Source organism: Aspergillus thermomutatus, assembly GCF_002237265.1.
Source record: "Aspergillus thermomutatus strain HMR AF 39 chromosome Unknown NODE_276, whole genome shotgun sequence".
In the NCBI taxonomy this organism is placed as follows: Eukaryota; Fungi; Ascomycota; class Eurotiomycetes; order Eurotiales; family Aspergillaceae; genus Aspergillus; species Aspergillus thermomutatus.
The window spans coordinates 1-25476 of record NW_020798326.1 but is presented as its reverse complement, the minus strand read 5'-3'; the positions used below and the strand labels follow the sequence as shown (position 1 = coordinate 25476).

At 50.5% G+C, this 25476-nt stretch overlaps 8 protein-coding genes across 8 annotated transcripts; 5 read left to right on the top strand and 3 right to left on the bottom strand.

Annotated features, from left to right (window-relative positions):
* Positions 1-913: 913 nt before the first annotated feature.
* On the top strand, positions 914-1357 carry CDV56_103464 (uncharacterized protein; the record flags this gene model as incomplete). Its single annotated transcript, XM_026757083.1, has 1 exon — positions 914-1357. The coding sequence occupies one exon, from the start codon at positions 914-916 to the stop codon at positions 1355-1357; it is 444 nt and encodes a 147-aa protein (XP_026610812.1).
* A 932-nt stretch (positions 1358-2289) lies between these two features.
* fbx15 (F-box domain protein) lies at positions 2290-4314 on the bottom strand (the record flags this gene model as incomplete). The annotated part of the gene is made up of 2 exons (XM_026756765.1): positions 2290-4101; positions 4156-4314. 2 exons carry the CDS (start codon positions 4312-4314, stop codon positions 2290-2292), a joined length of 1971 nt encoding a protein of 656 aa, XP_026610811.1.
* Positions 4315-10291: 5977 nt separating this feature from the next.
* On the top strand, positions 10292-11943 carry CDV56_102194 (caspase family protein; the record flags this gene model as incomplete). Its single annotated transcript, XM_026755813.1, has 9 exons — positions 10292-10383; positions 10443-10573; positions 10636-11004; positions 11055-11099; positions 11148-11223; positions 11270-11366; positions 11413-11633; positions 11701-11870; positions 11918-11943. The coding sequence occupies 9 exons, from the start codon at positions 10292-10294 to the stop codon at positions 11941-11943; spliced, it is 1227 nt and encodes a 408-aa protein (XP_026610810.1).
* A 1895-nt stretch (positions 11944-13838) lies between these two features.
* CDV56_101821 (uncharacterized protein) lies at positions 13839-14575 on the top strand (the record flags this gene model as incomplete). Its single annotated transcript, XM_026755440.1, has 2 exons — positions 13839-14223; positions 14268-14575. The coding sequence occupies 2 exons, from the start codon at positions 13839-13841 to the stop codon at positions 14573-14575; spliced, it is 693 nt and encodes a 230-aa protein (XP_026610809.1).
* A 915-nt stretch (positions 14576-15490) lies between these two features.
* Positions 15491-15889, bottom strand: CDV56_101655 (uncharacterized protein; the record flags this gene model as incomplete). The annotated part of the gene is made up of 1 exon (XM_026755274.1): positions 15491-15889. One exon carries the CDS (start codon positions 15887-15889, stop codon positions 15491-15493), a length of 399 nt encoding a protein of 132 aa, XP_026610808.1.
* A 918-nt stretch (positions 15890-16807) lies between these two features.
* Positions 16808-17724, top strand: efm7 (putative nicotinamide N-methyltransferase Nnt1; the record flags this gene model as incomplete). Its single annotated transcript, XM_026755002.1, has 3 exons — positions 16808-16960; positions 17049-17609; positions 17659-17724. 3 exons carry the CDS (start codon positions 16808-16810, stop codon positions 17722-17724), a joined length of 780 nt encoding a protein of 259 aa, XP_026610807.1.
* Positions 17725-18043: 319 nt separating this feature from the next.
* CDV56_101115 (putative RNA polymerase II Elongator complex associated protein Kti12) lies at positions 18044-19446 on the top strand (the record flags this gene model as incomplete). The annotated part of the gene is made up of 3 exons (XM_026754734.1): positions 18044-18049; positions 18117-18461; positions 18517-19446. The coding sequence occupies 3 exons, from the start codon at positions 18044-18046 to the stop codon at positions 19444-19446; spliced, it is 1281 nt and encodes a 426-aa protein (XP_026610806.1).
* Positions 19447-20412: 966 nt separating this feature from the next.
* Positions 20413-22298, bottom strand: CDV56_100672 (putative C2H2 finger domain protein; the record flags this gene model as incomplete). Its single annotated transcript, XM_026754291.1, has 3 exons — positions 20413-21046; positions 21103-21369; positions 21448-22298. The coding sequence occupies 3 exons, from the start codon at positions 22296-22298 to the stop codon at positions 20413-20415; spliced, it is 1752 nt and encodes a 583-aa protein (XP_026610805.1).
* Between the last annotated feature and the right edge of the window lie 3178 nt (positions 22299-25476).

The window sequence follows — 25476 nt, the reverse complement described above, 5'->3', positions numbered from 1 at the left end:
CCTGCGGCCTCCTTGGGCAATTTGGGGGCGATTTCAGATTGCACCAATCGAATCGACCGACAAAGGGATTGCAAAGCGGCTCAGTCGCTGCCGATCTGATATTCAAGCGCAATTACCTGATCTGAAGTCGCAGGGTCTGCACGGACTCCAAGAGCCACAGTGGTGCTGATTGTTGGCTCCTTTTATACTCCAACGCCTTTTGCCCACTTCCGTCAGCCCACACGGACGCACCGGTTCGCCTTCTCTTGTCGATAATCTTCTGATTCAACAAGGGTCAAGATACCGCTGCCGAAGGTGGTGGTCGAAACTTCCCTTATCTCCGAGATACTTCCTGTCGGTCGAATCCGCCTGCCAGACCCTTGACAATTTTCGCAAGTTCGCTTCTGAGCGATACCTGGAAGCCAGACTTGTCTTATGGCTATCTTTGCGTCGTGTTTCGCAGTTGAATCTTGAGACAAATCACCGCCCGCCCGTTCGACCTCCGACTCCAAGCGATTCGAGACCGGCACGATGAAACTCACACTCACGGGTACATTACCTCTTTACCTAGCGCTTCTCTGCGCAGAAGTCAACCCAGCCAACGCGACTTGCTATAATCTTGACCGAAGCGAAGCCCCGGATGATGTGCCTTGTCGAACAAATGGAACCTCAAACTGCTGCAACAAGCAAGATGTCTGCCTAACAAATGGCTTGTGCTATTTGCAGGATTCTCATCCAAATGCCCTCTCCCGTGGAAGCTGTACGGACATAAACTGGGGACCCGCGTGTTATGCTCCATGCTGTACGTTTGATCCCCCCTTCCATGACTCGCTATTGTCCGACATTTTGAAACCACTTGTCCGTTCACCTCAATGCTGACCATGAGCCATCTACAGCGGACACCAATCGAGGAAGCGGCTATCCAATCGTCAACATGGGCTACGACACAACAAATGCCAAATACTGCTGCGGAGCCGTGGTGGACGATAATGGATCACTAGGGTGCCAAGTCGGTGATGCCTTTACGATCGAAAAGGGGGCAGTGATACCAGGAGTAGCGGCCCTGGCCGGTTACTCGAATTCTTCATCAAATACCACCTGTACTATAGGGGATAGTTCATCACCCTCGTCCCACGACGTGGCTATCGGAGCAGGTGTTGGTGTGCCTTTGGGGGTCATTGCTTTGGCAGCAATCGCCTGGGCACTGTGGGAGCGTCGGCAATGTAAATATGCTCGCCTGGAGAGTGTGCCGGCCACCGGAGCTCAGGCGATAGGCCAATATCCCTCGCACGGTGTATATCAACCACATCCGGCGGAGCTCGCGACTAGGCAAACCGGGCTGGTATCAGAGTTGGACAGCAACGGGGGCGCAAAATAGCTTTCCACCTTATCCTTCTGATACTGGGGTCGGCAAGATGTCCCAGTTATTTAATAATAATCCAGGATACTCGTGTAAATGTCCCCACTTGAGCTTATCAGTGTGACAGCGTCTTGCCTTCTTTCACCATGCTGGAAGACCCTTGGGCTAGTGAGCGCCCGAAGCCACATGGGCTGGCCCAAGCAGTAGTCGTATGTCCAGCCTATATAATGATTGGGTATGTACCATGATTGTTACCTCACCTAGTACCGTTTAGTCGAGGCACTTATTAAGCGCACGAATCGATAGTTACCTTCTGATCTTTCGAATCCTCATTCCAACCTCATTAGCCTGTCATGGCGGACCAGCCGGATGATAATACCCACGAGATCACTGTCTGGACTGAGTTCGAAGTATCCACCGATGAGGATCTTGAGACAAGCGCCTGGGTGTAGCTACTTCAGCCATTAGTTCAGGCCCCCAGGCCACTGTACCTCTATGTGGGTAGGATCAAGGAGCGCTCTAACACCATTCTCCTGGTAACATGTAAGCTGAGAACCCTTTTGATATAGGTATCTGCCGCTCATCTATTTCTGTAGCATGGTGGACCACCTCTGCTGCACGAAACTTCATGGCCTCATCTGCGGGCAAAGCCTACCGGGATGGCCTTACTTTCGGGTCAACGTCACAGCCATAATCTTATGAGGTTGATATGGCGCTGTGCCAGTCTCGATGTTAATAATGATTGGGTGCTTTTCGCGTGTACGAGAGACAGAAGGTTATGTGGGTATGCCTCTATCGGTGCTGCTTGCAGAATGATGAGTGCGAATACGGGGTGGCTGACCAGTTGCCGCCGTTTTGCCGGATAGCATACTGATGAGATATAGCTTGGTTAATTAGATTTGATTACTCATGAGTGTGACTAGAGAAGGGCAGAAGCGGGTGCAATCGTTTCACCGAAGCCAATATCCATGATTAATGCTTAGATACATAGCCGGCTCCTCCCGGACAGATGGCACCGCCTGGTTCGTCCTTGTTGTGCTGACGGATGACTGTAGATGCATTGTCCGCTCCTGCTGGCGTGGAGGCCTGATACCAGTTGCGTGATTGCCATTGGGCCCCCAAGACCGGACGCCCGGTGAGTCCGGATCCAGATGTTTGAGGCCCGGATGCCTGATGACAGGATCAAAGTTGATGAGGATGATGGCTTGGTCACCGCCACGCAGTCCCTCCTGGTCGACCGAGTAAACGATTGAGCGTTCGTCTGCGACCGCTTGGATTTTGCCGAGGCGGTTGGACGGGCAGAGCAGCTGGCTCAGCTCCGGGGGTGCGTTGTCGGGCGGCCACATGCGGATTCCGCGGGAGGCGAAACGCTCCTCGCTGTGTTCGACGGGGTTGCCGTCGTCGTCGGTGAATTCTGGTTTGTGGAGGGTGTTGTTTGCCTCGTCGATGGGGCTCTTGCGTTTGCGGGAGACGGTCCGGAGGCGGAGGCGATCGTGGGGAACGAGGCTGCCTCCCGGTGACGGGTGGGGGTCGTTGACGAGGTCGACGAATGTCGAGGCCGAGAGGTTGTAGGTGCGGAACTTAGTTTTGGCCAGGATGAAGTCGCGCCGCTGGCATGGGGTGACGTGATCGTGGTTGTCGTCACCGTCCAATGGATATTCCGAATGGTAGTGTTTGCGCAGCCGTTTCCGGGGTCTCTCGTAGATTGCCTTGTTCGACGAATCTAGTGTCTTGGTTAAGGGTTCGTCTGGCAATTCAACAGCTATCGAGCTGTGTGATGGGTGGTTGGCCGGTCGCTTACTCCGAGAGATCTCTGCAGGCGACGGGAGGGGCTGCATGTAGTAAGTCCGGCAATTATCGCTGCCTCCGTTGCGCCATTCGCGGCGACATTCCAGGATCATGAGCTGGTTGGTTGCTTCGTCCTCTCGAAGCGAAAGGTCCGACCATGTGTCATTGATTGGGCCTTCGCGATGCTGTCGGCGCCACTCGGTGCTGGGCATCACCGAGCCCGTATTCCCGCGAGGGGGCAGACAGATCCACATGTACAAGGAGGTCCAGTCAACTTCTTCTGCTTCAAAGTCTACCAGGGTCGAAACGGCGTACAAATGGTCCTGATGCACCTCGAAGCAGACTGTCTGACCAATCTCATTGCCGACAAAGTTGTGCAACTCGACAGGTTTCTCGGTGGTGTGCTGTCCAGTGGCTAAATCCACGCAATGGACCGCCCATTGCGGATAGCCATAATGACTCAATGCAGACTGAGTTCCGTAGTAGAGGTAGGACCTGTTATGTCGGACAAAAAGTCGTCGTGTGGACGGGAGCGGCGTGCGGAGACGTAACCGACCGGCCCTGCAGTCTGTTTTCCTGCGCATATCTACCGCAAGAAGCCAAGCCTCCCGCACCTCTCCAATCTCGACCAGAAATGCCAGGATGCCATCACGGTAGTGCAGTAGCGAGATCTGGATTGTACGTCGCGCCGGATTGCAGCCTGGGATCGCGCGGGAGAGGACCTTGTGAATGTTCAAAACCTGCTCTACCTGACTAACCCCATGCACATTCAAGGCTCGAATCTCGTTGTTGTAGATGTAGCAGAGGGAGCCTTGGCTGTACAGAAAGGCCGACCCGTAGGCGAGAACCGAGGCTGAATACGGCTGAGCTGTGGCGAAAGCCTCCTTGATGTCAAACAGACGGCCAACTGCTCTACGGTATCCAGTTCTACTTCTATCCGCTTCCCGTCCCTCCTTGGAATAGAGCAGATGGTTCTAGAATATGTTAAAACGCTGCCCTTGTTTTAAAGTTTCGAGGAAAGTACACACCTCGATTGTCTTTCTCGCAATAGACTCATTGCGCATCAAGGTGTTGAGAGCCTGGTTAACTCGACTGAGATTGATAAAGTCATGGCAGTCCAACCCCGAGGCGATCTGGTAGAACACATCATATGGGATGGAGTCCAGCTTCTTGGTCATATCTGTCATGACCAAAGCAGGAGGAAGGGATGATAACTCCAACTGAGCATTGGTAATATATCGAATACAGAGCGATGTATGGTAATAATCTTGTGGTCAAAATACGCAGTGATGATGATGTGATGACAGTGATGGAGGTGTGGATAGTGAATGATGATGATGATGAGTATCTCCCACTGTGGAAACACAATCATCCATCTTGCATGTCACACGCCGAGAAAGAGCTGTGGAATATATGAACAAAGTGATTTGAGCCTCCTCCTTGAGGCTCCGTATAAGCTTTGAGAGAGCTTTGTTCATCTGGATAGGATCGGCCCACTGGATGACGCGTGGATTATTCCAATTCCCATGGATCAACTCTTGGTTCGAGCTAGCTTCTAAGGAGCTCAGGAATGAGAGCAGTCTAACTGTTTTGGAAAAGACTAGAAAGGCTGTCTTTGCCTCACAAAGCAAAAGGAAAAAAGGGAAAAAGATTGCAACTTGTTACAGTAAATAGATAGTCAGCCACAACACTACAAAAGGGTCTGGGCGGTATGAATGCTGATCAACGCCACGCAGAATTATGGTCATAAAAGCATTCAAGTGGCCACTGCAGAGCCCCAAATCCCACGGAGGATTCGGTCCAAGACTCCTAAATTCCAATTACTGTTCGGACTCTGGTATCTCCCAACTATTACTACTATTATTGATGAGGCTTTCCAATTGCTTTGTGTCCTTGCGGTCCATACTGCAACCCCAATGGGGATCTCCATTGAAACAAGTTCCCAAGCCATAATGTTTCCACCGAGTTTGTCCTACAATTTGTGTCACCTCAGCCGCACATTTCATCAGTGCTAAAAATATTTGCAAATGACAGCTCTCTAATGATCGATTCGCATTCTTCAATAAATGATCCGGAAGGCCAAGTGAGACTTATCCAAGACAAACCTCGGCAGAGAGCCTCGCCTTTTCCTCACCGATTCCGGAGTTCAGCCAGATTAGTACTCCTTTGTGGATTTCGATGAGGCTCAAAGTGGCGGTTTTCAGGCCTGCCGGTGTCAATGCAAGGGGAACACTCGAGAACTGACCTACGGACTTCCGGAGCCCCTACTGGGAATGATTCTACTACCATCGTATTCATGATCAAGATTCGCCCGATTCGGAAACCAAACGAGCAAAATTCACTCATGTTGTCAAGTGACCGGCTCAAGAGTCAAGACTTGCTGAGCCTCAATCCTCAATGCTCCGTTTGTCTCGTTTTTCTCCCGCTTCCAAATTACGGACTTATTGGCTGCCTAAAGAGGGGAAGTTTCGGCCTCAAACTTTCTAGCCACTTTCGAGTATCTGGACAGCAAAACCCACAGTAATCTGTTTCTCTTTGATGATTCATGATAATTATCACAAAAATACGAGTTAACCATCAAAGGATGCAGCTCTTGATCGTACCTTTCGGTGGCTGACCAGAGTTGAAAGCTCTGCATAAACTCAACCGTGGCCTCGTTTTTAAGGCACCCAAACCGCCAACTGGACAGTTTGCGGGATCAATCAACTCTCCGCCCATCAAACACATCTGATACCTGAAATTCTATATTGTTTGTCAAATATCAAAGCGAGCACATTGTGTGACTGTCGAGTCTTCGAATCGCGAGCCTTGTCGCCCCGTCCGTGAGTTCCTAAGCATCCAGGTGGCCCCCGCTTTTGCACTGCCTCACGCCTTCAAACGTCGGAAAGGATGATCAAACAGGCACCCCAAACAAGGCTGGCATGAGGCTGGAGAATCAAATTCTCGAGGTTGGGAAGGCTGAGGTACAGGCGAATCATCCAATCGGAATGCTCACCCTACATGTTCCTTGTCGATATCGTGATACGGACGGCACGAAGCATGATGCATGATTGCTGATGGCCGGCTGGGGTTACGCCCCGAGTCTCACCAGTAGAAAACTCTCCGACGGAACTATGCTGATTACCAGGAATACGTACTTGTGTGCTCTTGATCGACCACGATGCGGGGTGGGCGAAGTTCGGCGATTACGGCATAGCTTTGATAGCTCCTCGAAGCCTGGCCGTGGCATTGGGCATACCACGGAGCTTACTGGCCCTTAGTGCAGTAAGCATTGCATCCAGTGTCAGCGCTAAGAGATAAGATGACCTCTTAGCTGCAAATAGTGTTGCCTAGGTTCGATGCTCGATTATCATCCAGTGTCAGCGCTAAGAGATAAGATGACCTCTTAGCTGCAAATAGTGTTGCCTAGGTTCGATGCTCGATTATCATCCAGGTGTAACGCACGGCCTTTCAACTGTTGGCCACTCTTTTGCTGCCATCAGTGTCTCACCTGCGAGGGCACGACGGGCCGAATTGTTGGTTGCCTCTTACTTTTACAACGTCAAGGAATCCGACTTTGCTGGCCAATGCGGCGTAGCCCACGTCCCCATGATCTCCACGATCTTTGTCATGCTTCGAAATTTCGTGGCAAAGGGAGGGCGTCTTGCATGTCTGTCCTGGGCATAAATACAACGCTGGCAGCATCTGTGACGAGGACAGAAGATCAAAGAAGGTTATCTCGGAGCAATTAACATTCAATAAAGAAAAATCTTCAGAGGTTCACAAGATTTGAGCTCACGCGAAGCCTTAAATACCAAATAGCTCAGGACAATGCTAACCCTTCATCGACTCAGAAATGACAAGACGCAGAACAGTCTACCTAGCCGTCCTTTCGATCTCGTCGAAAAGAAGTTGTTATATCTTCAACTCTCTTCACAAGACATTGCGGAGTGCACCAAATCCAAAACGCTGCCTTTGCACTCGGCATATACCAACAGCTACTATCGGTCTCAAAAGCTATCACGACACTTCTTGATTCCCCTGAACCTTGCACTAACATCCTTACATCCAAGATAACCAGTAAATTTGAATCGGCTTAGTTCCCACCGGTATAAGTAAAATAAATCTGCGATACTTGAGTCCATCGCACGCATATGGAAGCTTTCCCCCGGAGGGTGGGGCAATGAGCAGATTGACTCTCGGCATCAGTTTGAAGCACAGAAGAAGTGACGACTACACCTCTGCATCGGCTCATGGCTCGGACATTCGCTTCTCAGTCTGGAGTGAGCAAAAAGGCCACAGGTCCACGCAAGTTGGCCGGGCGCTCGCTCTGCTCGCTGCTAGCTTCAGCTGCACTAAATAACCCGGAATCTATCCTATAGAACTGCCTTGACTTGAGAGGTATGTCCTCGAGCCATCTGACGTGGAGTATCTGAAGATGTGCAAGATACTTGTTACTACCACTCGTCATTCCAAATACCCTCCAACTTGCACAAAAGTGAGGCTGGTGACTGATAGATGTCCCACCCATGCAGCAACTGGACAAACCTGCCAGAATCCCGTAGAGGAGAACCTTGGGTAGATGATCTCAAGAAGCAAGTGCCCAGTCCGCAGAGATGAGGAATTTACCGAGCGCGATACTTCATATTCAGGGGTTTACCAAGTAGTCAATTAGTTGATTTATCCTAAGCAAGCGGCTGAACCATAAGAAACAGACAGAAATAGTGCATGCTCTCCTTCAATCACTATAAGGCAGTGTATATACCTGAGCCAAGCTATTATCAACGCCAACATCGCATGATACTAGTTCCACGAGGGACAGGGGACAGGTCGGGAAATTGTTGAATTTCAAGAGCTTCTCAACCTCATTACTTCCTACTTCTTCATTCCTAGAAGCCAGTCATTATAAAGTAAATCAATGACCCTAGACTGAGTATATCATCCCTGAAAATTGGAGGAATGTTCTAATTGTAGCCCGGTGTTGAATTTTTGCTGCTGGATGCAGTTAGGTGGTGCCGGTCAAAGTCTGCTCGGGAAAGAGGAACTGCCATTCAAAAGCCGACTCCGTCTTCTTCAGGGAGTCAGCGGTGCCACGAACAATTTCAAGTAATGAAATAAACTTGTCTCCTTATCAGCCTGTTCTCCCCCTGCTCCTAAAGGATTCCATTTAACAATGGGATCGCGGAGATGTGCCTGATATAGCGGACGGTGGAAAGGGTCGGGCCGTGTTGTGGTGGAGGGAGGGGTCCTGGTTCAAGGAAGAAGTAATTGTGGGATCAGCGGACTTTGCTGCAGTTGCTACACCTGTCCTTATGCCTGCGTGTTTCAGTAGCAAAGCACCGAACAGGAGTTGTGATCGGCATAGCCTGGGGTGAGGGCTGAGGTGAGGGCTGTGGCGGATTTTGATGGACATTCTGAGAAGGCGGGTGGGATAGGATTGCGCCTGATGATTGTAAGAGTCGAGGAATAAGTGATCTGGTGAAGGGGGATACTAATATACCTAGTGCTCTTCAAAAGTTGCCAAAGATAGGATGAAGCGCCGGATCATGAGGCTGTTACATGCCAGGTCTCGAGCCGGAAGGAGATCATCGAGGCCCAATGTCTGAAACGACGTGCAATTAACCTCAAAGCCGCTCATTGTGACGCTTCCGTAACATAAGGTCTTAGGAATGGTTGAACTTCGAACCTGCTCAAAGTGATGTGATATCTGGCGTTCCAAAAGAGAAATGGAGACTCAATCTTGGCCAAACAATGACCTTACACAACGGCATAAACAAGGATCCGCAGGCAGGTTCCATCTCAGCATCGAGGAAATCACTTTCATCCTCAAAGTTCGAGGGAGTATTCAGACGCCGTCCATAAATACCCCCTAGGGACCATTGGGTCCCTGAACTGGATACAGCGCCAAAGGGTGGTACAGCCTCTATAAGCTGGTATATTGTTTCTTTCGTATCAGGTGCATGCTCCAGCTCTAGATGGAGCTTACACGATAGATTGATAATAGCCTTTATCGTCGCCCATAGATTTTCAACGGGCAGATCCGATATCCCGATCTCCTGCCGACTTTCTTTCAGCCCTACGAGTCAATCAGCCCTCTCTGCGGGGAACCAAGAGTCATTCTTAGGCCTGAGTCAGATTCCAGCAAATCAGCATTCACTGTATAAGAAACGGATCATCATCTGTCGTAATCGTCCTTGTTATTAGTATCGTCTAGAAGCCAAGGCTGGAGAAATGTAGATGCCTAAATGAACCGAGTATTCCGGGAAATTGCCCGGAATGGATGGTACCGGTCAGACAGTCTCTCGCAGTCGAGGAGAGCGTTCATTCAATCTGAGCGGATGAATCTGATCAAATATAAGCTATGAGTAAGTTGAAAATATAAACATGTGAGCCAGCAGTAAAGGATTCCAGAGTGGCATTGAACCAGACTAGATATTAGATGATGACACTTGACGACTTCAATCCATGATTGATCTCCACCGATCTTTACAGGTCAGGAAGGTACCAAGAATGGCGGAGTGGAGCAAGTCACGCCCGAGTTGAAAGTGTCCTAGGCCTCGTGGTCCACTCAGGCTCTGATGTTTTGAGTATAACTTTGTAGATAGGGGTGGTGTAGTGGTGTTCATGATCATTCAAGACAACACAAGCTCGCAACATCCCACGTAGATACAGGTGTATGAGAAAGAGGAACTGACGGTATTTTGGAAGTTCATCTCTTCAAGGGATCAAAACGGCAGACAGTGCATACCGCTTCTCTACCCTATGCGCAGTGCCTCGTGTCATGACCCGCTACGTCAAGTTCCGTGGGCAAATGGCAGAGATTGACTGTGCGCACTCTTCTCCACTAATGCCGGGCACTGCATCCATCAGCCAGCCTTGTCGGCCTTAGTGCCTGGGGCCCTTGTTCAATCGAACAGGTTTAAGTATCATGATTTGTCTAGGCTGCTTGTTGATTCTTATCCAAACTTCAACTTCTCTTATTCTTAAAATCCGTTTTCAGGATCTGGGTTGTGGTGCACTCCGGCGTTTTGCGTGTTGATTCAGCTCCTCGGCTCACCCACTAAGACTATTCTAGTTCACTAATCAATCGTCCTCAATTCAGTCGATTGCTAGCCTCAACCATTTCGTTTGCATCGGTTGCGGTCGGCACTCAGCGAGTTCTCTCAACAGTAGATTAATCAATTGATGTACCACCGTCACTCGGCACCTCCCCCCCCGGGTTGGTCTGGTGGCTACCCTCCTCCGCAGCAGCAGTGGCCTCCTCCCCAGCCTTACCAGTAGGGTTACCTTTCGCGGCACCATATGTATCGATGCATTCATAATTGACGGTATTCAGGTACCCGCCGTACCCGCCTCAAGGCCCTCCTCCAGCGCACACATTTCCTCCTCCTGTCCATCGCAGTTACCCATCGCCCTACCCCACGCCGCCTCCTCACTCGCCATCCCCGTACCAGCATCCTCAGCATGGTGAGTTTTCATTTTCCCTGACTGTCAAACCAGAACGAACGCACACAGCTGACCCGATGCAGGACACTCTCAGTCATGGAGTTCGCCGAGTCTCCCTCCACGCCCGCCGCGCGAGGCGCAGCAATTCGGTCATGGAGCACCTTCACATTACCGCTTCCAGTACTCGGCTTGCACAGGGCGACGCAGGGCCCTACTGATCGGAATCAACTATATCGGACAGCCGAATCAGCTTCGCGGATGCATCAACGATGTCACTAACATGTCAACTTTTCTCCATGAGCGATATGGGTATCGGCGTGAGGACATGGTTATTCTCACTGATGACCAGAAGAATCCCATGAGCATTCCTACCAAGACGAATATACTGCGTGCAATGCAGTGGCTGGTCAAAGATGCGCAGCCGAACGACTCGCTTTTCATTCATTTTTCAGGTGGGTGGCTCTGTGTTTGCCATCTGTGAGGCAATAACTGAAGGGCACAGGCCATGGCGGGCGAACTCCTGATCTTGATGGGGACGAAGAGGACGGTGAGTCGAATACTGCTTAAGTTTGGGGGAGAAGCTGACAGAATCAAGGTTATGACGACGTCATCTACCCCGTCGACTATCGGGTTGCGGGCGACATTGTGGATGATGACATGCACAGCATAATGTTAGTTTCTTTCTTCTGGTCTATAGCTCAATACTTACCGATGTAGGGTCCGTCCGTTGCGTCCGGGCGTTCGGTTGACGGCGATATTCGACTCCTGTCATTCGGGGACGGCTCTGGATTTGCCGTATGTCTATTCAACTCAGGTTAGACCCTCTGGAAGCTCAACGAGCACCATGCTGACCCCTGCAGGGCATCTTGAAAGAACCAAACCTTGCCAAAGAAGCAGCACAGGACCTGTTCAACGCCATTAGCTCGTATGGAAGAGGGGATCTGAGCGGAGTCGCCATGACGGCCATTGGGTTCCTCAAAAAGGCCGCAAAAGGCGACTCGGCACGTCAGCGGACGGTGATGACCAAGACGTCTCCGGCAGATGTGGTCATGTTCTCTGGTTCCAAGGATACACAGACATCGTGAGTGCTGTTGATGTCGTTTATTTACTGGCCTCGTGTCTTTGCCGAGCTGACGGTCTTTTTCTAGAGCGGACACATTCCAGGACGGAGAAGCCCGTGGTGCCTTGAGCTGGGCCTTCATCAAGTCCTTGAAACAGTGTCCGAATCAGAGCTATCTGCAGCTACTGAACTCGATTCGAGCAGAGCTCGAGGGGAAATACACGCAGAAGCCGCAGCTGAGTTGTAGCCATCCACTGGGTGAGTCAACCTGTACAGCGTGGTTTCATGAGCTAACATGGTGACAGATGTGAACCTGCTTTTTGTGATGTGAATGATACTCGGCGTATATGAAATTATGATTAATGCATGATATGACTGTGACTTTTGATAGCAGACCAGGTTCCGTCGACTTCATTGTATGCGTCCAGCGTTCAAGACCGGCTGTCGGACCTCAACTAGGGCCTCCATCTACATCAAGGTGCATGGGGTCATGCGTGCATTTGAAGGGCCGGCAACAGTTTCTTTAGATACCCAACATATGGAGCATAAACTCGTTAGATATACAGCCCTGTCGCCGTAGACTGGAGTCGCTTGCTCTGAGCACTAGCAAAGTCCTGAAATGAGCAAGATTATGAGAAGGGACATGAGTAGTCAATGCTGTCACAAAGGCCTGCGTCTTTATATCAACAATACGAGGCAGCAGTGGTCACCCATTGTGATACATGGCTCTCATGACAATCAAACAGGCCAATCCGGGCTTGTTTCAAAGCTTTATCTGCCATACACTTCACCATCGTTTATCATGTACTCTATGTGGGATTTGCCCCTTATTGTGCTTTCTTTCTTTCCATCTACCTTTTTAGGCCTCCGCCGTCCCTGTTCTGCACTCCACGCCATGCTCCAAGCTGACGGCGAGGCTGAGCTCTAGATAGCCCAGGACTACAACTATTTGATTGACGGCCAGAGACTCAGCTATACGAAGCCAAAACAAGGAGTTGAATTTGGCTCCTGAGTCGCTTGCCAGTGATGCTGAATTGACGTTGGACAGTGTGAATGAAACAATCGACCACAGCCATGGTATTATTTGCACACTGCCAACCTCCCGGAGATATTTATTTCAGGTTGAATATTAGATCCTATCGACTGCCATTTAGCAGAAAGTAGAAACTGATGGTGTGGGCTGGCAGCGAAGGCGGAGTGGCTAACGCCTTGTTTCACCTGCAAGGTGGCTGAGCTCTATTTTTACGGTTGGACTTGGCATTGACTTCATATGCAGTTGCAAACATTGAGTTTTCGTTTTCAGATCTGTGCTCCTGCTCCATATCGAGTACTCCGTATGTACCTGTAATACCTGTCCTATTTGGCACGGATATTGTGGCGGAGCAGCACTGTCATCGTGGTATTATCCCATCCCTTGATTCGACGATGGAGTGGACAAAATACCTTAGTCTCCGCAGGTACCGGTGGAACAGCCCGTAGCCATGGCTATGGACCAGGGATGCAGGATTGCAGATACGTAAATGTGCACAAGACGTGGGTTGAGAATCAAAAGATCCAAAGACATGGAAGATCGAACATAAGGCATATAACTACCTAGCAGCTCGCGGATGAAGTCCAATGGCTGCTCGAGATATTTCTGGCAGCGTCAGCGTCAACCGCCGCGTCATCTGGTGCATGAACGTAGTCGGAGCCAGCCACTCCAATCGGCTCTGTTCCCATCGGGAAACGGCTCGGTTGGTGTTTCAGGTGTTTAAACCCAGCATGCGAAGTGTTTGGTAGTCCATACGCTGTTTTGAGTCTACGTATGCTGTGAGGAGAAGAATCGAAAAGAAGACTTGGAGGCAGGAAGGAATGGCTGGACTACGTGTACGACCACTGTGCGAACTCGGGCAATGTTGCTTGAAGAGAGTATGCACTCGTGAAAACAAAAACAAGTATGAAATCGGACATAGACGGACCGTAGAGACTGACTCCATCCATAGTTCCACTCTTTCCAATTAGCTTCTCTTCTCTCTGAGACCCATGGCCAGTTATTTACTGCTCGTTCATCCCCGTCCGTCCCAGGCAACGGACAAGTGAAAGCTACAACTGACAAGGAAAGCCTTGTTGGTGTCTCCTGAGCAGTCTCTTCATCCACAATCTTCGGTCCTACACCCAAGGGCCATCGATAATAAGCATCATCATCACCGCCTGTATCTACTTCCAGCGGCATCCAGCAAAGGCAAAATGTCAACATCCTCCGTAACAGATTCTTCCCGGGACTCGTATCCCGACAGCCCCGTCTCACTCTCCGGCCACAACCTCACCATCAACAACCCCGTCTTCTCATTCCCCGTCCCCCAATGTCGCCGAACTCGAAGAGACATCCCCAAAATCCACCGCTACTATTCCACCCCCTTGAGAGCGGACTCGCCCGACTCCACCCCGCTGCAGATGTACGGCCTCGAGCAGCGCGAGCCCTCCATCTACGAGAAACCGCGCCTCCTCCGCCGCTTCTCGCACGCCCTCGACGACATCAAGGAGGACGTCTCCCTGCAGCTAGACCCAAACAACGTGGCCAGTAAAATCCGGAGCAGACGCCAGTCGATGCTGATGTTTGACGCTGCCGCCGGTCCGTCGGGCGCAGACGCAGACGCAGCACTCCATCAAGATCAGCGTCCCATCACGGCGTCCGGCCCGCCGCGCTCGAGACCCCTCTCCATCCTCTCCTTCGATCACTGGACCCCGCCCACAAGCCGGCTGAGTCGGAGACTGTCGAATTTCCGGTTCGGGTCGAGGAGGAAGAGGGCTTCGCCGGCGCAGCTCGCGAGCATCTCTCAGCCGAACTTGATCGGGTCGTCGACGGATATCTGAGCAACTCGGCTTTCAAGCCATATCCCATCGGTCTCATCCATATACTGCCCGGTGCGACCGTATCCTCCATCGCGATGGATCTTCTCAGCCTCTCTTCTCGCAACATCTAACCCTTTCGGTAAAAGTCCCTTCGATCGACGCGTTTATTCATCGTTATTTGCATCAGCTGGGCGTTTGGTGTTGGATCCAACAATAATAGACTGTCTTTGGCGCTGCATTTTCTCTTTCCTTCCTGTCATCAAAATCAAATATATGTACATAACTTAGCGGTAAGGGTATAGCTATATCCTCGAGTTTAATCACCTTGGTCTCTCCCTAGTCCCTAGGTACTACGTAGATAGTATATTAAAGCATGTGATTATTTTTTAACCAGTTCGATAACCGCACCAATCACCAATTGATACGCAGGGTTCGATTGACCCTAGTGACTAGTGATTAGTCGATATGGATAAGCGCTGCTGCTCGGCTGCTCTAGTCAAGCCTCAAAGTAAGCTGGAGAGCGAAAGCTCACCAATCGCTTCGATTCTCTTCGTTGATTCTTCTCTTGTCGGAGTACGCCGTAGCAGACTGGTCAGCCACGTGGTCTTGGTTTCTTTTTCGTTGGTGGAATTGAGTACCTAGTGATAACGGAGTATCTATGCCTTGGAAACTGTTATCATTTCGAGTTTGAAGTACACTACGGAGTATAGCCTGCCGGATTACATTGGCTGAATGCCCGTGGATTTAGCCGAAGGCGTTACTCCAGCTGATCCTCCACAGGATCCGTCGCTAGTTCGAACCAGAAGTTGAGATGAAGGACCTTGTATGCCCAAGATAACGAGTTTCTAAATCCATGTAGTGTCAAAAGTGAATGGTATATCTGTGTGAAGTCTAACGCCAACCCAGCCCAGCCCGCCGTCCTCGATGTAAACTCCAATAAAAGATCCGACTAAACTTGGAAATCCCTATCCTGCACGCCCGATGTCCTGGACCACCGTCTGCCTAACACACCCATAGCTGCGACAGTGATGACCGCACCGACACCTCTATAGAGTAACACTCTCCAAATCCCGCAGCACGACAGACATCTGCGCCCGTTTGGCTGCTTCCGCGACGAGACTAAAGTCTTGTAGAAAAGGGGCCGTCGCTAACGGACCCCCCGAGCCGGTGATCTGGTGGGGGTAGATTTCTGCCGCTGGGGGCGGGGGCGCCGGGTTCGCAGACTCGGTGGAAGAAGTGGTCTGGTTCTGTTTTTGCTGTTGTTGTTGTTGCTCGCTCGCTCGGAATTGCGTCTGGTTTGTACTTGGAAGTAGAATGTTCTGCGGTTGGGCTGTCATCGCTGAGGGTGTATAGCCTAGTGTGACTGACGAGGATGGTATGGAGTAGTTGGAGCCTTGGGTGTTGGTGTGGGTTATGGAGTGCAGAGTGCGGGCAGAGTTGTCCATGATGGTGGTCCTCAAAAGGTGTGAATTCAAGATTATTCGAGATGAATCGTCGATATCGCTGGCGAAGGATGAGATAAGGTCCGGAGGAGCGGGGTGCAGCGTTGGACTTGAGACGGTATGGGCTGATTGCGGTGGACTGACTAGTGCAGCAATGGTGTCTCAGTTTGAAGTCGCAGAAGCACTGACAAATGGCGTGATGGTGGAGTGACGGTGGAAGTGACGATGGAAGTGAAAGAAGAGGAAGCAAGGCAGAGGAAAGAAGATAACTAAGGTATCGGCCGGTCAATGTCGATACACGTGGGGGCTTTGCCCAGAAATACCGCGGAATGACGTCCGATAGGGAAGTGAGGGAAAAAGTATTTGAACCGGTGATGACGCTGGTATGAAAGTTGCCCAGAGATGCCAGCCCAGACGAGGAGAGTGCGTCTTCTTATGAACTCTAATAGAGTCGCAGACTTGGTAGATGCAGTCTACGCTTGATCAAGAAGGACTAAACTATGCGCAGGATCGACAGCGACTATCATCACCCACTCAATGATCATCCGCATCAATGAAGAGGATGATTTCTTTCCAGAATCTTTGGAAAGACAACCGAGAATTACCCGATTTCTCTCCGATACGTATCTCCACGTATCTTTATGCGGGGTGCCCGTGTTGAATGCAGGTACCCCTGCGAAATTGCTGTATGGTATTGTATGCAGGTGAAGCCTCGGCAGCTTTGTGCAACCAACTCACGTGATGTCATGTGATAACAGCGAGAATCAGGCCTGCACTAGTCCATTTAGGGGAAATACCCCACCATCCCCGATAGAGAATTTATCACTGATAGCAGAGTTGTTGCGATTGGACTGCGCCATGTGATGTTTCTCTTGCAATTGCTTTGTTTCTCCAGTTTAGTCGAAATTTCAATTCCACACAATGGCAAATGAAGAAGATTTTGTCGGGTTCGGGGACACCTTTAAGGACCCCGAAGGGTTCTACCCTCCTGAGAAAGAGCCCACCTTCGCAGAGCACCAGATGCTCAACGGCCAGACGGTGCGCGTGCGCCTTGTCGGCAGTCATCCTCTCTACGTACGAACACGCTGAACCTCCCAAGTACTCTCCCTTGCAATTGTCAATGCCTCAACCCTCTGCTTTCGCCGACTGACCGTCTTTGGAGGGAGATCTGCTGTGGAACGCCGGCCGGACGAGCGCCGCTTACATAGAAGAGAAAGCTAGCGCCCTGGTCGATGGGAAAGATGTCTTGGAGATTGGAGCTGCGGCAGGTGTCCCGAGCATCGTCAGCGCAGTCAAAGGAGCACGTACCGTCGTCATGACCGATTACCCTGACCCGGACCTGGTCGAGAACATGCGATACAACGCCTCGCTGGCGGCGCCTATCATTCCGAGATCGTCATCCCTTCACGTTGATGGATACAAATGGGGTGATCCGGTCGAACCGCTGATGGCGTATCTCCCCGAGGGCTCGAATAGATTCGACCTTCTGATCATGGCCGACGTGGTGTACAGTTATCGCGAGCATCCCAATCTGATCAAGGTCATGCAGCAGACCCTGAAGAAATCCAGCGACTCCGTCGCGCTGGTGGTCTTTACACCTTACCAGCCCTGGCTCCTTTCCAGGACCCAGACTTTCTTTCCACTGGCAGAGCAGAGCGGGTTTCAGGTCACCAAGATTTTTGAAAAGGTCATGGATAAGGTCTTGTTTGTGAACGACCCTGGTGTAGGTTTTGACTTTCTCTCTTATAATGTATTTGCTGACAAGGCTGCAGGACGAATTACTTCGGAGGACGGTGTTTGGGTACGAGATTCGATGGGCTCCGGATCAATTGAATTGACAATGGTTGTGAAGACTACGTAGTATATACCTCGGCGATTAATGACCTTGACGAACCCATACCCGTAGAATGATTGGCCTGGTGACATGCAAGCAATATTATCTGCACTTAAATTAATATCAATAGAGTCCAGAATGCTCGTGTGCTCTCAAGTAACCGTATACCTTTTCTTCAGTAAAAATCTTTCAGGTCTACTCTGTAACATCTCCAAATATCAATCCTGTCATCAGATTCCCAAGTCACATGCCGCCCGCCAGCCCCGCAAAGAAAAAGTCTCCGCCAAGCACAGCGCTCACATCCCTCAACCACCGTTGTTACAATGCCGGTAAGTCCTATTACTCTAGCATTTCAATATCCCTGTTGATTGAAGCTAATACTAATGGAATGACCAGCTTATCGTCCTCTCAGGCTATCCCTGCTCCGGTCTCTCGTACCGCGCCCAACAGCTCGCCTCGCTCCTCGAGGCGACACAAGACGAACTCTTCAAATCCGGCGCTATCCCCGCCTCGAGACCTCGCTACAAGATACACATCGTCCCGACGCATGATCCCTCGCATCCGAGGACCGTATACGACCATGCAAGGACTGAAAAGGAGGCGCGCGGGGTGGCATATGCGCGGGCAAAGCGCGCCTTGGGCCGAGACAGTTTCGTGATCCTCGATGGGATGAATTACATCAAGGGCTATAGGTATCAGCTTTGGTGTGAGGCGAAGGCGTTGGGGACGACCTCATGTGTCGTAAGTTTATATCTGGCTCAGATGTTCCGGCGGAAGCTGATGTGGAATGTTGAAGGTGCACGTCGGGACCCCTGTCGATCAATGCATCGCGAACAATGAAGCCAGGATACGTCGTCGGGACGCGCAACAGGAGAAGTCTGAATCGCAAGATAGCGAACCAAAGGAAGCATCGACAGCAGAAGCAGAACCACAGGTCGAAGCGCAACGCACCACGCAAACCAACGGCCCCTCTCCCGCCGTCGATGACACCGAAGAACCATACCCCCCCGACCTCCTCAAGAACCTCATCTTCCGCTACGAAGAACCCAGCACCCACAGCCGCTGGGACAAACCCCTCTTCACCGTCCCCTGGAGCGACCCCGAACCCCCCATCGCCGAGATCTGGACCGCCCTAACCGGCATCCCGCACCCATCCACCTCCACCGACCCCGAAACCCCCGTCACAACGCTCACAAATGCCCTCGCATCCAGCGCCCTCCTCTCCGACACAGCCAGCATCAACACCTCCGCCACAGCACGCACCCCACGCTCCGCCGCGCTCCAACGCCCAAAGATAAAACCCCACCAGGCAACCGTCCAACCCACTGCAACGGACTCCTCCGCCCTCTACGCCATGGAGAAATGCACCTCCGCCATCGTCGCCGCAATCCGCTCCTACACACTCGCCAACCCCTCAGCCGAGGCAGCACTAGCCCAGAGCCCTGACGCCCGCGGCATCGCAATCCCCGTCCCCGAGGCGTCGGCGCCCATCTTCATCCCGGCGCATGTGGCCACGTCAGGCACGACTGACGAGCTTGCCGGTGCGGGCGGTATCCTCTCTTTACCGCGTCTGCAGCGTCTGCGGAGGCAGTGGATCGGACTGAATCGGGCGTATATTGGGGGGAGCCATGCGTCGGCTGTCAAGGGCGGGCTGGCGCCTGACCAGGTGGGTGATGCGTTTGTGAGATTTCTGAATGCGGATTTTGCGGGGGAGAGCGGAGTTTGAAAACGAATATTCTCTCTTCGAAGTTTCTGCGCGACCTGGTTGATTCTGGGTAGTTATTCGCATTGCATAGCTTGTTGGCTTTTATCCAGCGAAAAAGTTTTACTTAGATGATATTGTGACGAGTGACGATCAGGACTATAGAGATAGACAAATCCACGCAATACCTTTGTCATTTTGAACCGGTTGCTTATTCCTAACTAAGTGAAGAGGATACTATCAATAAGAAATCAGCTATATTGACTTTTCAAGAGTTTATTCACACTGAACTCAAAGACAAACCCGACTCAACATCAAAGCCAAACAAACTATAAACAAAAAGTCTAAGGTAAGTCCCCGAAAAAAAAAATTGTCTCCATATACACAAAAGCCCGCCCATCTTTTATGTTGTCAAGACCAGCTGTTGAAAGCGCTGGGTAGCAAAAGTTCACCCCCCAATCACCACGTATACAAAAGTTGTTATACAAAAAAGCGAGTATCCAAGTAGCCCTGCAAGAAAAGCAGGAAGGAAATAAGAAAGGGAGGAGGACCTGTGTCTCCCTCGATGACCTGGGTCATCTTCGCTCTGGCTTCCGAAGAAGCTGGCCGTTCGGCCTGCGGCGAGACAGCTGCGCGTCAAGCGATTTTGACACTGCGATCGTACTGGCCCGATATGGGTCCAGTAGTTTGTTCAAAGGAAGAGTCTCAAAGCAAGACGCACCGACACCGACGGAGGCATGACGAGCACTGTGAAAACTCTTTGGGCATGAAAGGAACCCTTCGGACACAAACAGCAAATCCAATGGCCAGAATGGAAAGCTTTCCGGGGCGTGTCTGTGATCTTTCCATGCATGGAACCAGGTTGCCTTCCAAATGATCTCTGGCACTGTCAGAGGTCAAAATACACCATCGATCTCCGGCAGGACACTAGAGGGGAGTCCATTGAGGGGAAGAAGTCAAGAAAAGGAAGAATTCAAATCCGGTGTGCATTCATGCGGGAAGTCCGTTGGGAAGGGAAGAGGTCTGGCTGGCTTCGATGTGACGGTAGTTCAGTCCCAGAGTGATCAATTCCTGAAGGCTGGCATTGACCTTCTCGTGCATGGAGGAATCCTGAGGGGTGATATTGCTGAGTTCCTCAAGCAAGCGCGCGCGGCAGTTGAAGTAGTTTCTCTCGGCATTCTGGAGCCTTTGGCTGTTGTGGCTTGCGGTCTGCTGGACAGCCTTCAAGGGGTTGGTCTGAGAGTGCGTGGATCTCGTCCGCTTCATTGTCTGCGCACCAGATGTACCAGTGACCCTCCGCTTGCGTCCATTGGTCTCCTTCTTTTTGGGAGCTGAAACGCCAGAGGGGGAGTTTTCTGGAGAGCTAGGTCTCTCGGAAGAGGCGTAGTCGTGAACACGACGCATGTGGTCGAAGAGGTTCCATCTACGGGGGAATCCATATCCAGGCACAGATCTGTCGCATCCTTCGAACAGGCAAAGGTGAGGGTTGTCACCGTGACCGTGGAATCCATGGGCCTCGCGCTCGTGGCGGAACAGACAGGCATTGGATGAGAACTGTAGCTGAGCCTCCATGCAGGCAGGGACCTTGCAACGGTAGGGCTTCAGGTGGGAATCCAGGTATTTGCTGGTTGATTCATCAGCAATTTGAACTTCAGCACAGAATAGCGGTTTCACACTCACTGGTAAGCGCATTTCTGCGTAGTCGGGGGGTGATTGCAAGGTTTCTCTCCATTGGCGAAGGGGCAGTAATACTTTCCATCACTGTGGGTGGGATAAGAATAATATGGGTGGTCGCGAGGGTTCCGCAACTCCGTATTCTCCTTGGACCGCTGCCGAGAGGGTTCCCTCACAGGGAGGGGTGGGAAGAATTCTTGTTCCTGCTTGACCTGGGCCTGGGATGATGGTGATGATGTCTGCAGGGCAGGTCTGCGAGCATTCTTGGTAGACCTGATAGTTCTGCAAAACGCACAAGAGAACAAATCAACACTCGCCTCCTCACATCAAACCTTATGGAGAAGTACTCACCTGTTTGGGTCCTGCTCACTGAGAGGCGGCGTGAGAGGGAACAAAGGATCTCCCAAGTTGATTCCCTGACTTCCAAGTGGCGTGGCAGTGACATCCTTCAACATGGCCTCTTCGTGGGTCATGAAAGTTGGGTATCCAGAGTGGGAGCAAGCAGTGGTAACGGAAACATCATTGCTTGCCTCCGTCAAAGGGGGAGAAACCGGCATTGGCTGGAAAAGGTTGCTTGGGAGGTGATCCAAAGACGAGGGGTGGTAGTTTCTGGTGTCTGCTAGAATGGAGTTCCATTCATTGGTGGTGACCATGTGGCAATCATCAGTTTGAGAGCTGTGTCCAACGGAAAGAGCATCATCAGGAGTGCAAGGCTGTGTTCCATTCTGGCCACAGGCATCATTATCATATGCGGCAAAATCCACAAGGGAAGAATAATGACTGAAGTCATGTGCGTGCGAGAAATCCAGGTCATTATGGTCCCCAATATCCTGAAAATCGGATCCTGACTGGTAGATCACATCGCTTGGTCCCACGGTGGTAGGCAAAAGCTGCTGAGACAAAGAGAAAGAAAGCAGTTGCACCTCGGGAGTTTCCGGTTTACTCGACGAGATAGCACTGTGGTCAAATGCATCGGCATCATGCAAAGCCCATTTCAGCTCGTGAGGGGTTCCATGGCCATGATGTGTACTGGAGCACAAAGAGAAGTTATCCTGGCTTGAGAGTTCATCATCCTGGAACATTCTGGGGGCCATATTTGAGAATCCTTGGGTCTGTCTGGTTTGAGAGATGTGGTCCATGTTTTGCAAAGCTGACTGGGACAGAGAAACCCGCTCGGGGTCGTTCTTGATATTGCAAGACATTGTGTTTAATAGATCCAGCTATGACTGGATAGCAATCAAAGACAAGCACTAGACTGAAAGACACTGAAGTCAGTAATCCACCTTCATTCACAGAAGTTATAGTATAACACATTGCATATAGAATAGAGATTGAGAGTCCATCCCGAGATCCAGTCGATGTCCTGAAGCACCAGTTTAGTCGTTTTGCAGACGTTGCTGGGGCGTCGGCCGTAAAAGGGTCGTCGATCAAGAGCACCAGGTAAGGTCGATGGCGAGTCCAGTTAGATGAAAGTCGTTCCGGCGTGATGATCATGGTCACTGAGAAGAGTGTAAGGTCGACAGCTGCAAGTCAGGGGAACAACGCTTAGCTAATGCTGAACGTCGTCGGATCTATCCTGCGAGAGGCCTGTTCATGTCGGTGTTGTCATCGAGGAAGTCTCATGCTAAGACTACAAAGAATTGAGAGCGGTGTAAATCCAGGAATCAGTTGATATGATGGCCCCATGCGGAAGAAAAGTCGACTCTCGGAGTATGTGGTTCCTTAGGCACTATTCAGAGATCCAGAGGTCCAGAGAAAAACGGAGTTTATGAGAAGCATTATTTCAAATGATCCAAGACAGGTCAGGCAAAGTCCAGTGTAGTTCTCCAAGGCAAATAAAGGCCCCGAGGTCAGTTTAAAATCCAGGTCTCGCTCCAGGATTGAAGTGAGGAGTCCAGAGCAGGGCAAAGAAAAACGACGAAGTCCATGGCAAGTGATGAGCAAGTGTGCAACATTAAGCAACACCTGAGTGTCCAGTCTGACAGCGGCTGCTGGAGACATTTGCAGTCCAGGGAGTCATTATTCAAGAGACTGTCATGTGACAGTGAAATCCAGCAGGGAAGATCAAGTCCAGGAGTCCGAGGAGCCAAAGTCGGCGAGACATGTAGTTGTGAAAGTGGTCCAGATTTGTCGCAGAGTGGCCAGGTCAAAGAAAGAAAAGAAAAGGGAAAGAAAGAAAAAGGGGAATGACAAGGAAACAATCGAGGGGTCTACCTGTTATCTGTCGATGATTTGATCAGACTAAAGCCTGGGAGTATGGACAAAAACAGCAACAACAGTAAAAGCAGATCCTATCCGGGTGGTGGTATGTATTCCAAAGGGCAGTCTGGGTTGTTTGAAGCCAGGGTAATGGTTTTCTTTCCAAGATCCAGGGTTTGGAAGCTTGCGTGGTATCGAAGAGAAGAATGAAAACAAGAACAGTAAAGACTTCAAAGCGAGATTGAGAGAATTGTATGATCCAGCAGCTGATTTAAGAGTCGATTTGACAGCGAATCAGAGAAGAGATGTGGAGATACCTCAGAAGTCTTGGGTATCAAAGTGTAAGCCGGCTGCCAAGTCTGAAGCTGAAGCTGAAGATGAGGATGATGAGATCAGGAAAGAGAAGATCAAAAGGAGGTGGCTCGAAGGGGGATCAACGGCCTTTTTAGACCTCATCCCGTTCAGGACTCAGGAGATGCGACCAGGAGAGGGGCAAGCAAAGTGGGCAAAAGCAACGAAAAGTGCGTCCAAGCGTGAAGCCGGACTGGGATCCTGCAGCAGCCAACTGCCTCACTGACACTATCGAGGCTGATGATTCGATCCTGCAAGGAGAGGGCGGTGATTTCGGATGCAGCTGGTCCAGCGCCAAGTGGTGACGATTGTGGTGCCATCTGCCAATAATTCCCCTTTCAACTGCCAATCATTGCAGTTTTTTGACGTGGCAGAGACACTTTGCGTCTCAAAAAGTGGATGTATCAAGTCTTTCTCGCTCAATAATTGTTAGGATTTCGGAGTAATTTTGGGATAATCGGAATTGCATCCTGGACAGATGTAGCGGTGAAGCGGAAGTTTAAAAGGCCTGCTCCACTTGCGATGGCTGTTTCTATTGGCCATGTGCCATGTTATGGGCTGTGGACTTGCATCACCAGCCGATTCATTCTCGAACAGAAATATGACGCAAGTTGGTGTCGATTGGATGAGAGCATCTCCCGCGATTCATCTCGTGCAGGGCGAGAGATTGCGGGAGCTTTCCAAGATTTCCCTCAGTCCGCCGCAGAGAATGCAAGAAATCATGAAATGGTGATAGGAAACAGCCCAGAGAGTCAGTCGGACCAAGCGACAGGGTCATCAGCCTACGAAGGAGAGAATACTGCATTCTGAATAGTCACTGATGCCGTCCCCTGATCAGCCCACAGCCAGTGAACGGCGCTGATGGAACACGCCGATCAGTCAGTCTACGCCGTATCGGCTGGCTCTTTTCTCTTGGTGCCCCGCTTTCCCTCGTGAACATCGCCAAAATGTCAGAAACTCATCGTTTGGATGAGAGGGCAACACGTCGAATTCTCCTACGCATCGGGGAACCAGGATAATTGCGTGAATTTGCTATCTTCCACTGCAAGTAACCAGGGGGTAGTTGGCAGTTTCACCCCTCAGACAGCCTCAACATGTGCAGCTCATTTGCTGCTGATGCCGCTCAGCCTGTGAAGAACCTCAAGGCGACCGTCAGATTGAGCAAACAGGATGTTGGAAGGGTGAGCAGAGCGCATTTATCTACGACCGTGCATCGTCGGATCAGAGAATCCACTTCCTACTGGTTTGGGCTGCGGCATAATCAGTCCAGGGTTGGGCAGCAATGCACGAGGAGACTGAAGTCGAAGGGAGCCTAGCCCTTCAATTTATTTACGATTTTTTGTTCGCATCTGTTGACGAGGAGAATTATTAGCAACTCATCGAAAAGAATCCTTTCTCGAGAAACAAGAACAGCATGAACAGCGCAGACGGGAGATTTATCAGATAGGGGTGAAAGATGGTAGAAGGTTGTCGTTCAGCAATCCGAAGATCTCAGTTGAACTATGCTTATTGGTAATGGTGATCATCATGTCAAGGACACAAGTCCTTGAATCATCCCGTCCAGCTAAAAAAAAAAAAAAGAAAAGAAAAGAAAAAAAAAAAAAAAAAATAAAGGAAAAAAAAAAAAAAATTTTTTAAAAAAATTGCCATAAAAAAAAAAATTGGCAAAGAAAAAAAAGAATAAACTTTTATTTTAAGCCATGTCATAAGACAAGCCAATATATAAAACAATTCATTAATATATCTCTCACTCAAACTCTACTAAGAACAGGTCGACACTGCATCTCTAGCACAGATCATCAGACTCACGACCAACACCGCGGTAATGAT